The 14,619-nt window shown below is 41.8% G+C and overlaps 1 protein-coding gene across 1 annotated transcript; it reads right to left on the reverse strand.

Annotated features, from left to right (window-relative positions):
• Window positions 1-1,535: 1,535 nt before the first annotated feature.
• Window positions 1,536-12,536, reverse strand: jam2b (junctional adhesion molecule 2b). The gene is made up of 10 exons (XM_086221255.1): window positions 12,358-12,536; window positions 8,868-8,933; window positions 6,282-6,392; window positions 5,968-6,117; window positions 5,445-5,626; window positions 5,231-5,339; window positions 5,041-5,148; window positions 4,084-4,102; window positions 3,956-3,998; window positions 1,536-3,815 (listed from the first exon to the last, which is right to left on the reverse strand). The coding sequence occupies exons 1-10, from the start codon at window positions 12,407-12,409 to the stop codon at window positions 3,777-3,779; spliced, it is 879 nt and encodes a 292-aa protein (XP_086077381.1). The 5' UTR covers window positions 12,410-12,536; the 3' UTR covers window positions 1,536-3,776.
• Window positions 12,537-14,619: the final 2,083 nt, after the last annotated feature.

Consider the following 14,619-nt stretch of genomic DNA (forward strand, 5'->3'; position numbering starts at 1 on the left):
CCCGGCCCCTCGTCTCTATGATGTCTTCATCTGCTTTAACAATATTGGAAGGTTATTTTGTTTGACCGAGCTTCATTTCAATCCATTTATCTATTCTTCTTTGTGCGGATTTGAAGGTCGACTTTGGAAGCTGCCTGCTCAGAGGTCTGTCTGTTGGACATTTGTCACATCCTCACTCACAATAGCAATGTAGCTTGATTCATGAACCGAACAAGTGGTGCTGCGCCCCATAAAGGGTTATTTATCCATCACATTACACCAGACAACTGCATCTAAACATCCATGCACACATAATGGACATATAAGGGGTATTTTTTTACAAGGGGGAGAATAATATGTCTTTAGCATCCACAAAGATGCACCAAAGCTTGGACACCCTCCAGTATCACTCTATTCTGCTGCTGTTTGGGAGCATCCATCCATCCATTTCCTACCAATTATCCTGTTAAGGGTCGCAGGGGGGCTGCAGCCTATCCCAGCTGCCTTTGGACGAGAGGCGGGGTCCAGTTGGACTGTGGGAGGAAGCCGGAGTACCCAGAAAGAACCCACACAGGCACAGGGACAACATGCAGACTCATAGAGAAAGACCCCATGCTCGAGCTGGGGCTGGGGGGGGGGGGGCTGGGGGGGGCAGGGCTCTTGCTGCGGGGCAACAGTGCTAACCACTGCACCACCGTGCCGCCTATTTGAGCACATTACTTTGGAATTGTAACTCAACATTTATTGAGTATAGGCGTAGTGTAGAGATGTAACAGAAAGTAAAAACCGTTCAATCCAGCAGCCCTAGATTTGATTTGTACACGTTTACCACAATATTCTGGGTTCCACAAGGAAATTAAAAGTTGTGGGGAGGGCGGAGCCAAAGAACTGCAGAGAAGTAGAGGCTGTAACGACCATAAAGAGAGCTTAACACATTGTTTATTTTATCCATTTCATCGCAGTGCGTCTCTATATTTTGCTGCCATTTGCTGGAGATGTTCTTCTTAATGTAAAAAGCAGCCAAACTAAAAACTGAAACTTTGACCCCACGATTGGAATGCAAACCTAGACGTGTACTGTTACACTCCTATAGAAACCTGACTTTGTGTTTTGACACAATCTGATGCACAGAAAACTTACGCGCAGGAGCAAATGTTGCCAAAAACCACAGTTGAGGTCTTAGAATAAGGAGAGAAAGAGAGGGGTTACTGCATCTCCTGTGTTCATCACACAGCCACTTCTCATGAAAGACAAGATTAAGAACATGAGCTGGCCAAACACAACAACGCACAGTACAAGTGCACCACATCAGTTAACACCATCACAACAAAATCATACTGAGGTCATTTTTTTAACATGCAATTTGGTTCTTTTTGCATGTGTTTTTCACACGCTGTGGAAAGATGGGACAACCATCCCTCTCTGGTGGTGTGTGTGTGTGTGTGTGTGTGTGTGTGTGTGTGTGTGTGTGTGTGTGTGTGTGTGTGTGTGTGTGTGTGTGTTTCATTTTGAAGTGCTGTCCAAATGTCTGATGAAAATGATGAAAGTCTTTATATTGGACACAAGGAGTTTAAAATTAATTGCGACAAGCTCAGAACAAGCTGTAATCGTGAGATGTACACAGAAAGAAAAATAATGCACGCTAGACGCAAGAAATGAGTTCAAAACAATTATGACAAAAGTAACGAGTGAATGTTTCTGTCTAGACATCGTGGGCAAGTGAATTTATCCATAAAAGAATTCTACAATTTCCAAATGCATTGTTTTCATTGAGCTTGACAGGCTGAGTCATATCATTTGTACATTTTAGAGCTTGGCTGATAGTGCTGTAGCTTCAAAGGCTGATAATGAGGATGTGAGAGAGCCAACAACAGTAATAGCAGATCAATGGATCCACCTGAGGTGATCACTCAGAAGGTTAATGTAAGAGAATAGATCTGTTACTGCTCCCTGGCACTGGTGTAGCAGTTAAATCGCTAAAGGACATGAGCATGAATCAATTCTTCAAACTGCAAACAGCCTACTTGCATCTCCATGAGCACACAGTCGATGTTGTTCCAGACAAAAAGAAATCAGTGCATTCAGAGATGTTTAATTTATGGGAACCACAAAAAAAAGGAGGAAAACAAGCACAAAAGCGGGGTAACAATAGCGCTACTGTTCATGGACAAATAATGAATAAAGGCTGGCATCATGTAGCTGGAGGCCTTTTGTCTGTCTGGACACCTACAGTTAGTGCTGTGGTGCCATCTAGTGGACATGTCGGTAGACACAAGGATTTCCTTACATGACACTAAAGCTGTTTGTCTACCAATACTGATACTACAAAAGACGCGAGACATCATGTTGGTTTTACTGGCACAAAACAGCAGTGAATTAAACGGGAGCAAAAGAGTGATGTCATCATTGGGTTCCTCTCCCCAACACAGCTGCCGGTATGTGGAATTCAGTCAAAAGGAGACATGGTCACACAGGATGAAAATATTTCGCTGTGGCAGTAATATGGTGTCACAGGCATGACTGCAATTATCTTGATATCACAAGTTTAATATCTATTATAGCCACATCATCATTAAAAAAAACAAGCAACAAAACAACACAACAATTCACTCTGGATCTCCAGATCACTACATTAGAATAATCATCGCAAGCACTATCGTTCTCAGCTTCTGTAATTATTATTTTTGTTATATTTACCATAAATATACTGTTCAGAGGGCAATGACTGATGAATTATGACCGAAAAATGTACCTGTATATTTTTGAACTAGCCACTAACTATAAACAAGAATGGCGCATGTATATAATAAGAATATGCTGATGAATAAAAAAGACTACAGCCATGTTAGCAACTGAGTGAGGCTGCTATGAAGCCGTTTTGAGTTTGAATGCTGATGTCAGAATGCTAACATGTTCATGTTTACCACAGTCGCCATATTGGTTAGTATGAGCATGCTGACATTGGCTATATACCTCATAAATACAAAGAATACTGAGAGGTTGTTGGAAATCTGCATGTATTTGCTATTAAACCAATGGCATGCCACCTATACAACCTCTGTTCACAACCCAGTTATGTGCCAGTTAACTCATAAACAATGAATTTCAGTTTAGGCTACATATTTTTTTATGTTTCTTTGACAATTAACATGAGTTGGATTCAGTGAAATAAATGAGTTTCAAAGGTTTTAAAAGCGTACAAAGCACCATTCAGTGTTTGCCGACACCTGTTCATTTGTTGTACAGCTCACCAGTTTTGAGTTTATGCAACCAAAAATCAAAGACAAAACAATCATCACATGTTAACGCGCAAAAACACAAGCAATAATGAGAGAACGACGACATTTAAAACATCTCAAGGCAGTAAGAAGGATACAATTTATATACAGTCTGCCAAAATCAGTGTATGCAGTTAAAGTAATTAGCCCATAGATGGCACAAGAGAGCAAAAACCTAAGCTGAAGTGCGGTTACTAGCCAAGGATGACATCAATAAACATATCTAAGTATAAAAAAAAAAAATGTGAAATGAGAATAACCCTGGATATTGTACTCTAAGTCTCAAGCTATAATAAAATAATAGATACAGACAGTCTTTCCCTAAACAAACAAGTGGAGTGCATGGCGCCGGAGGGATCTTATAAAACCAGTTGGAATCTTTGGCCTTTTGTTTTATTCATAAGCACTGATCTTTCCATCCAAGGCACCAGTGTCACACAGTCATGTCCAGTGCACTGACAAATAAATGTACCTTTTTCATTTTTGGATGATCTGACACAGGAGCATGGTGCTTTGCCATCAGATCATGAAGGACTGGGTTTGTTTGTAGTTCTTGAGCTGTAGAGAGCAGAGAGACACACAATGAACAGTTTCCTTTAATTAGTTGGAAGACTGCGCTATCAGCTTCTTATCAACAACGTTAACTGGCGACCCAAACAGAATGAGCCCCGGTGTGATCACAAAACAAAGCTACTCACGTTACGGATGGGAGGAGGTGGAGGAGGGTTGTAGGACTTGGTGCTGAAAGACAAAAAGAGCCAGTTCAGTCAAAGTTCAACACCAGCTGGGGCGGCGTAGCTACGGGACGAATAAAAGTCGGACTCACTTTTTTGCTTTCTTTCCCTCTGGTTGAAGACACAAAGAACAGCAGACGTTAAGATTTTTTCATCCTCACAGTCTTTGTGAACAGTGAGGAATGATAACATATACTTTTCCATTTTACTTGCAAAACAGGTCATTCCTTTGTTCTTTTTATACTCGTATTTCACCTCTAAAATAGCAGATAAAGTCAAAAGCTTGAAATGTAAAACAACATATAATTCTGAAAACATTCGTACAACATCTTACACATTTTTTATGAATAACCCAGTGTAGCTCTATGAGTGATCTGTACACATGCACACAATATTTTAGAGGAGTTGTAACAATGCTGTGGTTAAGGTCTGGTTAAGTTAGGCACCGAAATCACTTGGTTCAGGTTCGATATTGTTTCTGACTTAAATAAAAATAAATACGTGTATAAAAACAGCTGCAAATGTGCCAGCGTCTCTCACAGTTCTGTGGGTTTCATGCAAATTCTTGTGTATTACCTTTTATTTACAAAGCGTGAGTGAGAGCAGCTTGTTGTAAAAGTGCAGCACCGAAACACAACTAGTAGCCAACAACTTCACGGGACATCTCGTTATTTGGACTGAAGTGGTTTAAAAGTCATGTAAAATGATAAAACCGCTACTTTAATCCAAAGGCCAATTAGAAAATGAAAAACTCCGGTGGGTTTATTACTTCGTGTTTCGAGGAAGTTCTATCTTGTGTCTGTGTGTTTTCTTTAATGAACATGGTGTGAAATTTTTCACTCTCTTTTTTTCAAGATGCTGTTTTTCCTCCTCGACCTAAACAAAGATGACGATGAGAAAAGCCGCTTACAAACCTGGTCTTTTCTATCAAGGTCACTTGTTACAAACTCCCCTAAGACAAGTTTGTTGGGTATCTTAGTGAAGAGGCTACTTTTGAATCGAAAGGATAATTCGATGGTTAGATGGATGCGACCGGGCAAACTACTCACTCTTGCAGCATCCGCGACGTCGGCAGACACACACACAGATGCAGCACAAGAGGATGAGCAGTAGAAAACCTGAGGCACCTGCTATCAGTATGGTCATGTTCAAAGGATCTGCAAGGGCAGAGAGAGTGTTTACTCAGTGTTCTGTCAGAAGAACAGGGCGCGTAATGAACTGTTGGATCAAACCCCTTACACTCGACGACTTTGAGCTGCTGGGCCACACAGCTCTTGGGTGCACCGACACTGTTGGAGGACTCGCAGCGATACATCCCAGCATCCACTTTGGACACACTTTTAAACTTCTGCTCCAGACAAGCAATAACAGGTGTGAGATTAGAGAGCAACAGCTGTGCGTCTGCACATGCGTGTCCATGTATGTACACGTACATGTTTTAATGTGAACTCACCAGTGTGCCTTTGTGAGTGTCGATGCTGTATGGCGTGTCAGCTGTGGCTGTCAGGACCTTGTTGTCTTTGTACCAGCGGTAGGAGGCAGGCGGCACGCTCAGCTTGTCTTTGCAGAGAAGCTCCAGGCCCGAACCCACAAACACAGAGCTGGGAACCTCACAGGCCGGCACATGAGGAGGCACTAGAGATCAGATAGTTACACATAAATACTTAGAAACCTTTTTCTGATACACTGCTTGATGTATTGTTCTGTTCAGCAGTTGCAAATATACTGTACATTGCTGCCTCTTTCTGCATTCTAGAGTAACAAAGAAGTGATGCGGGAGGGAAGGACATCTTTGGGACCTCAAGGCACAAAGTACCTACCAGTCTTGAAAAATAGAGCAGCAAACTAGGATGTATTTTTGTTGTCAATTGCCTAGCAACAGTAACACCTGTGAGAGGAGATTGTGTGCATGTGACATACACATGTTTGTTTCCATCCTCGTAGAAACGTGCTCTGACAGTTACATAAAGGCATACCAAGCACTTTGAGGGTTACAGTGGCTTCTCCAAAGTTGGTGTTATCCTTGCTAGCAGTGACCTCACAGCGATACTCCCCCGAGTCTTTCTCTGTAACTGAGTGTATTGTCAGCGTCGCTCCCTCTATCTTGGCCCGGCCTGCGTACGTGCCTACAGTAGGGGGAAAGAAAAGAGGAGTGTCGTGAAAAGATGGTGGAAGGTGGGCAATGTTTAGCTAAAAAAGGTGTGCTTAAAGAATGATGGCAAGAAAAGTAGCAAAGTATCATCCTGGGGTTTTTTTTAGTTCAGAGAAACCTTAAGAAGTTGTCACTCACTGGTGAATTTGTTATTAAAGTACACGAACGTCACCCCCTTTTCTTTCTTCTTCCACTCGATTCGAGGGCTCGGATCTTTCTCGGTCCTGAATTCACAGACCAGGACAGCATCTGGAGGAACAGGAAGCAGAATTTTGGTGAAAGAGGAACCATTACAGCAAGCTGTCACTCAGCAGCAGACATGTACCTGTTTGCCAGTTAGATCAAATCAATGCAAGAGTCCTGTGATAAATCCTCAAGTCATGAGGAGTATATTGACGTTTTGCTGGATCTTCTTTAAGCAGTCTTGATTTACTTTAACGATCATTTTGGAGGTTGTAATTTGGGTTCAGCTTCCATCGCTTACAATATCGACACACACACGACGACTCGGAGCTCCGCTGTCAACAATACACATGTAGGCATGAAAGCTTGTCTCAAAAAAACAGTCCTTTGTCCTCTATGCTGCTGCAGCTACTGAAGATTGTCTGCAAGCCTTTACTACACTCAAGTACTACTTTGACAACATGTTTCAATTATTTCTGGTGCAGTTACTGCATTTATGATGCTGAACGTGAATCACCAGGGGAAAACACAGACAAGCAACTCCCTCTTTGCTATGGGAACAGGAACATTCAGCTTTTATTCGTGGGTTTGTCCGGGTCTGGAAAACCCATGAATGCAGTGAGAAAGGGGTATAAGACTTAGGGATGTCAGTCCATGCTCGTCCATAGAGGCCAGCAGGGAGGGCCTGGGCCCCACCATCTTCAGTTAGCTCCAGTATAGTCAAGAAGGGGTCCCAAATATGGGAAAAAGAAAAAAAAAAAGGAAAAAATTTTTTTCCTGAAGCCAGAAGCCTTGAGCTTTCAAAGAAAAAGTTCCATAACACACAAAGTCCAATGTGAAACTGTAGGGACAGAATCTGAAATCCAGAGGAAAAAGAAAACCTCTCCTTTCTCGAATAAGTGGTAGTCTAAAGGGCCGAGAATCTGAAATGTTTATTGTGCTCCCGGAATACAGAGAGGATGGTCCAGGGCTGGTTGTTTCATGAATAAAATATGACGCTTTTTAACCCAGAAACCCTTAACAAGAGAACAAACGAGAGACCAAATATGAGCTTTCAGCAGATTTACTCTTTTTGCTGTATGTTGTAAGCAAACAATTCAACTGCAGGGATTTCATGTTTGTCTATAGCCTTTTATTTTAGTTTTAGTACCTGCAGGCACTGTCCCAGTCATCACTGGTGATAGCGTCCCAAAAGTCCCACAGAGGCCTAAAAAACCTTAATGTCAGGATTTTGTAGACCTCCTCCACAGCCAAGAGAGGAAGCTCGTTGAGGTACAGCTTAATAGCAAAATGTACCAGTGACAAAGCTGCATATTTGCAGATGTGGAAAAGAACAACAAAGACAGCTATTGGAACAAATGAGGCAACTGTAGTATATCCATCCATTGTCTTCCGCTTACTCCTACATTAAGGGTCGGGGGGGTGGAGCCTATCCCAGCGTCAACAGGTGAGAGGCAGGGTTCACCCTGGACAGGTCAATGACAATTTAACCAAATAGATACCTCATCCGCATGCTTGTCTCGTGTTCATCACAACATTAATGTGTGTTGCTCCATGTTGGTCCATCACAGGACCAACACATAGAGACAGACAACCATTCACACTCACAGTCACACCTACGGTCAATTTAGAGTATCAGTATTAGAGTATCCCTCTTGATGTCTTTGGACTGTGGGAGGAAGCTGGAGTACCAGAGAGAACCCACACAGGAACAGGGAGAACATGCAGACTCACACAGGAACAGGGAGAACATGCAGACTCACACAGAAAGATCCCGTGCCCGAGCCGGGACTCGAACCCGGAACCTTCTTTCTGTGAAACCTTCTTTCCGTGCAGCCCCTGTTGTATATCTATCTTAAAAAAGCTTCACTCTCCCCAGAGGAGACTGTGACAGCGCAGTCCACTGGGCTTTATATTTATGACCAAACAGGCAAAACCAAAGCCAAATGAAAGCGGGAAGAGACCGAGACATGTTGGAGAATTACCTCAGACTTATAAATTTGTAGCCTGAGAATCTGCCAAAGCGGTGAAATATTTTTACTGCTCTTACAATAAATGTTTCAGAATTGTTTAGATAGATTTAGGTGTCATCTGCATACAGGGTATGCAACACAGAGCCAAGCTGATAATAGGAATATTAATAATACATTTAATTTGATGAGATCTTTTAAAGACGTGTAATTTATCTTCCAATACACAAAAGAACAATAAGAAAGAACAGCAAATAAAAAAGCCTAACATGGCAGTAGAACCTGCATAGACCAACCCAGAAAAGAGACAAAGGACATGTGGGGGGGTAAAACCAGTCCAAGAATGGAGCAACACACATTAATGTTGTGATGAACACGAGACAAGCATGCGGATGAGGTATCTATTTGGTTAAATTGTCACCTAAATTAAATTTCGAGAGGATACATAACGACTACAGCTTCTCCAGTATTAAAGAAGTTCGATGAAGTTCTTGACTTTGACTTGCTATGTGAAACTTACACCACAGAAGAAAATTATGCTCTTTAAAACAAAAAAAGCAAAGGCTCTCACCTGTGTGTTCGTGGACCTCCACTTTGGGTTTATTGTTGCTCACTGTCACGGACAGACTGGCTGGACCTGCAAGAGAGAAATGATTAGTCAGCTATTATAAATCATGAGATACCTTCAAAGAAACAGTGTATGGATAGTGCATACACAAATCTGTACAAAAAAAAGTGGACAATAATGTGTTTCACCAATTCATTTTGTCAAATATCAGTCATTGGATGACGATCTGGCCAGCCCGTATATTCACGTTCATGATGAGAATGAAAAAATCAGATTTGCTGCAATGTAACTGATAAAATACACGCATCTTTTGTGAAAAAGGTAAGAAGCTGGTTGTAGTTGGACCGATGAGACTTAAGCTACCATGCAGCAGCCAGAAAGAAGAAGTGCAACAGATGTAAAACCAGAAACTAAATATAATTTAAGTGTGCGCAGCCAACATGTGGGAGTCATGGATTCAAAGAAAATACAGAAACATCCATTTCCCACAGTATGCTATGTAAACATCTGCTTTTTTTATGTTCACACACACACACACACACACACACACACACACACACACACAGCGTACATCCTGGTGGTGCCAGGAGCGGTGGTGCGTAGGAATGTCTGTGATGGATGGTTTTCAGATGAGCTGTTTTATCCCGTCCTGATAACCTCCCGCAGCGATCAGTCACTTCAGCATGCGCTCACACATTCACAAAGACCAAGTGTGACGAGAAACATCCCTCACAAACATGCGCAGGCATCCACCTAAAAATAATGTCTGTATAAATTCTTAAATATAGTTAAAGTGACACAGTGCCTAAAAAAATCTCTCTGTCAAGTATCAAAATCAGTTCAAAAGACAATGTAAAACTGCTCAACTTTTCTTCACTAAGGAGAACGATGGTGCTCTGTCTTTGACAGGTTTTCAAAGAGGTTTGAATCAAAGTTTCGATAATGGTTAAGACGAGCAGAAGTAGTTTCAAGAAAGATGACCATGCAACATGTCTTAGTGGCTTTAAGGGACTGTGTGGTTTAATCCCCTGCTGTAAAACCCATTATATTTATTGCAGGTACACAGAAGAAAATTTGTTGTATGAATACATTTTGAACCAGCGAGGGAAATTATTGAAGGAACTGACTTTAATTAGAGCCAACGACAGGGATTGAGAGACTTGTAAACTATTAAATAACACTTCCTTGGAAGGTTGAAGCGCTAAAGGAGGAAGATCTTCACTGTACAGTGTGTGTGTGTGTGTGTGTGTGTGTGTGTGTGTGTGTGTGCGCGTGTGCGTGTGTTTGTCTACATGTACATATGCAGTGATTTCACACTGCTGAACACTCCAGTTCACATACTGTTATTATCAAGCAACTACATTCTACCTGGCCAACAATTCACACGTGCTCACAATCCCTTTTTTATACCTCAAAACAGTCTATGAGATAATGAGATAAACTGATTTAAGAAGCAGTTGTGTGTGTGTGTGTGTGTGTGTGTGTGTGTGTGTGTGTGTGTGTGTGTGTGTGTGTGTGTGTGTGTGTTGGGAAAAGATGCAATAAATCCGTGGGAATTCGCAACTCTATTTGGGACAAAAATTCAATTTCTTTTATGTAAGGTTTGGGAGACAACGTAAGGTTTAATGTACACCTAAGGATGGCGTGCGTCTCCAGGAAATGAATGATTTGCACCCTTAACATAAACTACCAAATAGAAAAAAATCCATCTTCATTTTTGCAACCTCATAAGAGGAGACCAGGGTTCAGCACAAGAACATTTCTCCCTCTCATTGCTCTCTGAAAGGGATAGCGTCACCCCTTGACTAAAGGGTGAGTACAAAATATTCCTCCCTCCATGGCAAGCAGGTAAGTAATGCTTTTGACACTGTAACATACAAAATATGACTGAGCCAAAGCTCTGCTGTAAAGAAATGTATTTTCAAACAGGCACACCGACGTCATCAAATCAACAAGAGATTTCACTGCGCTACAAATGTCCTCTGTAGTGATGGGGGTGTCAAGGTTACTGTGAGGGCTGGGGTATGAGGTGTTTATGACTGAGGTGAGTAAGGAGGTCCATGTGCACAAGTACAAGTATGAGTGTGTGTGTGTGTGTGTGTGTGTGTGTGTGTGTGTGTGTGTGTGTGTGCGTGTGTGTGTGTGTGTGCGTGTGTGTGTGTGTGGGGGGGGTACATAGAGAGCAAGTGTTTTCGATACAAAGCTGCTCTTTATGACAGTAACCTTACCCATCTCAGCTGGCACAGAACACACACACACACGCACACACATATATGACACTTGGGTGAGGGTCTACTCTACTTGACTACTTGAACCCTCGACCCTCAGCCCCCCAGCCCCTCATTTTAACTTGAAACCGAACTTGCTGCCATGATCTGGCTTTAGAGAGAGAAACTTATGCGATAGCTCAAGCAAAAAAGAAGATAATTCGTGATAATTTATGAGTTTTTAAATGTTTCAAAGTGCTTGAACTCTGTGTCAGAGATATTTAATATTGAGTATTTTAGGTTTGTGGCTCCTAAGAGCTGGAAATGTGTCCTCACTGTGTTTTTAAAAAAACAAAAAAAAAACAACAGGATTCCAGTGTTTTCACCTCTGTGAGAACATTTGCTCCTCAGCCAGAAAGATTAGAACAACTCACGCCAATGTTACAATCATAAACCGTTTAGATTTCTTAAGTTCCCACTGCAACATCAAATGAATTTCCCTCTACGGGACTCGTTTTCATCTCAGTCCAATTAAGAGAGGGGTCAACCGGGGGCTATCTCCAACTCCTCCGAGGTGCCTTGTGATGCGTCTCATCAGATTGTGGATCTCGGGTTCAAACGGCATCAGAGCGGGTCCAGTGTAAACATGATGCCTCACCACACCCTCGCACTATCTCTGCTCTGCAGTCCCTGAACGCATCATACAACAACAACAAAAACACGCGCGCACACACTAACACCCTTCACGCACGCGCCAAACTACACTAATTTATAAATCACTCATTGATCTGTTACAGTACATTCATCTGCGACAAGTTCAATCTGCATCAAGTCACTCCATAAAACTTCATTTGAACACTAAAAATAATTACAAAGGGAAATAATAAGGATGCTTCATCACAGCAGATCCATCACTTTTGCTCTGAATCTCCTCTGTTGAGGATTTTTTGTTGTTCCGTTTCTTTTTTTCATTTTTCTAAAATAACTTGAATAAGCCAAAGAGAACCAAGAGTCTGACACACCAGGGACGATCTTCTCTAAAAAATAAACAACTTAAACCCGTCTCTCTCTCTCACACACACACACACACACACACACACACACACACACACACACACACACACACACTCCTTCACTTTATCAATCGACATGTAATGTTCAGGCCTACAGGGATGACTATAGAATTTTATTTCCTCTGGAAACGTCTTGCATTCCAGGACTCCAGCAGTCATTAAACTGGTGTGCAGAGGAAAGTTCCTAGAGTCCGGCGGACCAGAGTCACTCACTGTGCGTCAGGATGAGGAGGACAGGCAGCGCCAACATCTTCAGGGTGTTCATGTTCAGTCACGCTGAGTTCAGATCCGCCCTCAGGTCTGTCGCTGGTCCAAATTAGTTTTCCTCAAAACTCTCTGCAGTTTTTCAACTTTCATGCAGAACAAGCGCGTTCTCGTGTCCCTCACTAATGAGGGGGAGCGCGCACACAGACGAGTGTAGGGTACGCAGTGGTCCTGTCAGCGGGGAGGAGGAACGAGGGCGCGTATTTTGGCGTGGTCTGGGTCTTTGATCTGCCCTGTTGGCACTGATAGTCTCTCATGTAATATCAGTAACAACCTCTCTGATACTATTTCCCTGTTGAACTGCTTTTATCTGCTTCAAGGACAACTTAAAGGTATTTCGAGGTATTTGTGCTGTACTCGAGTATATTACTACACACATTCCTCACTGACAAGTGGTGGTCCACTGATATGTACACATTAGTATTATGAGCTTTTAGTGATTGGTATTTATTAGTAGTATTTCACATGATAAGTATCTTATAATTTGACTTTGCCGCTGTCATCATGAGATAATATACTGTCTTTGGATTGTTTGAATGTGTGAACAGCTTCATGTTGATCAGCTGAAACATGAAAAGGATGAAATATGAATTCAACCCTAATCATAAAAATGAACATGGAGAATACCTTTGCTTTTGAACATCTACAACCATTTTCACACAAGCAAAACTGGGAACGCCAGACTTGAATTGGTGTACTGTGTAATAACAAGCATCATAAGAGTTTTGTTGTGCAGGTTTTCTCATTTTGTTGTGTCTCCTTCATAGAGAACGCCACCTGTGGAGAAATCAATCTTTTAAAACAACTTAACTTTAGTAGCTGAGTCGCACATTTGCACTTATTGAGGAGGATCTGAAAGGATGACGACATACGGTCGTCTGTCAGAGAATTAAAGAAGAAGCCGAGTTTGTGGTGAGGCCTCCACACGCACGTCAACACTGATGTGCTGTAATAGGAGCTGCAGGGATGAAACAGCTGCTGGCTCAGCTACCGTGTCCTTGGATATTCGGTTTCTCACCGCCACACAACAGGGCATTGTTGCTCCTTCTGGTGACTGAGCACATGCTTACATTTGTGGTCATATACACACAAAGACACACGCGCACAAACATGCAGACACACACACACACACAAGCACAGAGTACGAGTGCAAAATCTGTGCCTTGGCACCTGTTCACCATCAACAATCCCAGCTGCTCGGGTGTGAGTGGGACACTGATGTCATGTGACACACATCTACAACATTAGTGTCCATGTTTCATATGCGCTCACACACTCACACACACACACACACACACACACACACACACACACACACACACACACACACACAAATAACAATTCCTTTATAAACAAGTCAGAGGTATACTTTTATGAATATAGAAAATGTAGAAAAAACCTGAATAAAGGATAAATGGAGACACATGAAAATAATGAGTGTCTGCATGAGTCAAGCAGATGTTAATCCTGCTGTAAGGGTGCAAAGAGTAAAGGCAGGTCATCAAAAATAAAGACACTTCTTGGTATAAGAATTAAAACATTGCAAAATAATTCAAATGTATTAATTTGATTTCTTTTCATTGTTTTTGCCTTTGTAATTTATGATTGAACATCTCTAGTCAGGTTTGATTTCATATTCACTCAACATCAGCTGCAGACCAACATGATCCCTACTGATCCTGCATTGTGACATGAAGAGAATCTGCACAATGTCAGCAACAATTGTTGTAATAGGTTCAGTTTCTGTTTTGATGATAGGGGTCCAGAGCCCCCTGCTGGGAGACGAAGTCCCCATGCAGGGTTAAGAGGTGGTGGGCAATCTTGTATGCCCCTGTATAAATCCAGATTCATACTTGCCCAGTTTGGAGTCAGCACCCCTTTCAAATGATGCCCTGATTGCAAAATATGACATACAATTATCCACAAATATCATTTTTAAAAGGGATTTATCAAGATGAAGGATAGAGAAAGAGGAGGGAGAGGAGATTTCTTTCTTTCCAACCCTGTGCTTGATGAAGATGTTGAGTGAATAAATGTCATTGCACTCAGTATAGGACAGAAATGTATAAATATCATCTCAGTGGAATGAATGGACTTATTTTAAAGGCAAAGTAGTTTTTCAAGAAATATTATCAGGGATATATTGCTTACTGCACCAACAGATCAGTTTAATTTTCCATCCATTTTCTTCTGTTTATCCTGTTAAGGGTC

This window comes from Aulostomus chinensis, chromosome 12 (assembly GCF_037954235.1).
Source record: "Aulostomus chinensis isolate RoL2024-O1b breed Wild chromosome 12, RoL_Achi_v1.0, whole genome shotgun sequence".
Classification (NCBI taxonomy): Eukaryota; Metazoa; Chordata; class Actinopteri; order Syngnathiformes; family Aulostomidae; genus Aulostomus; species Aulostomus chinensis.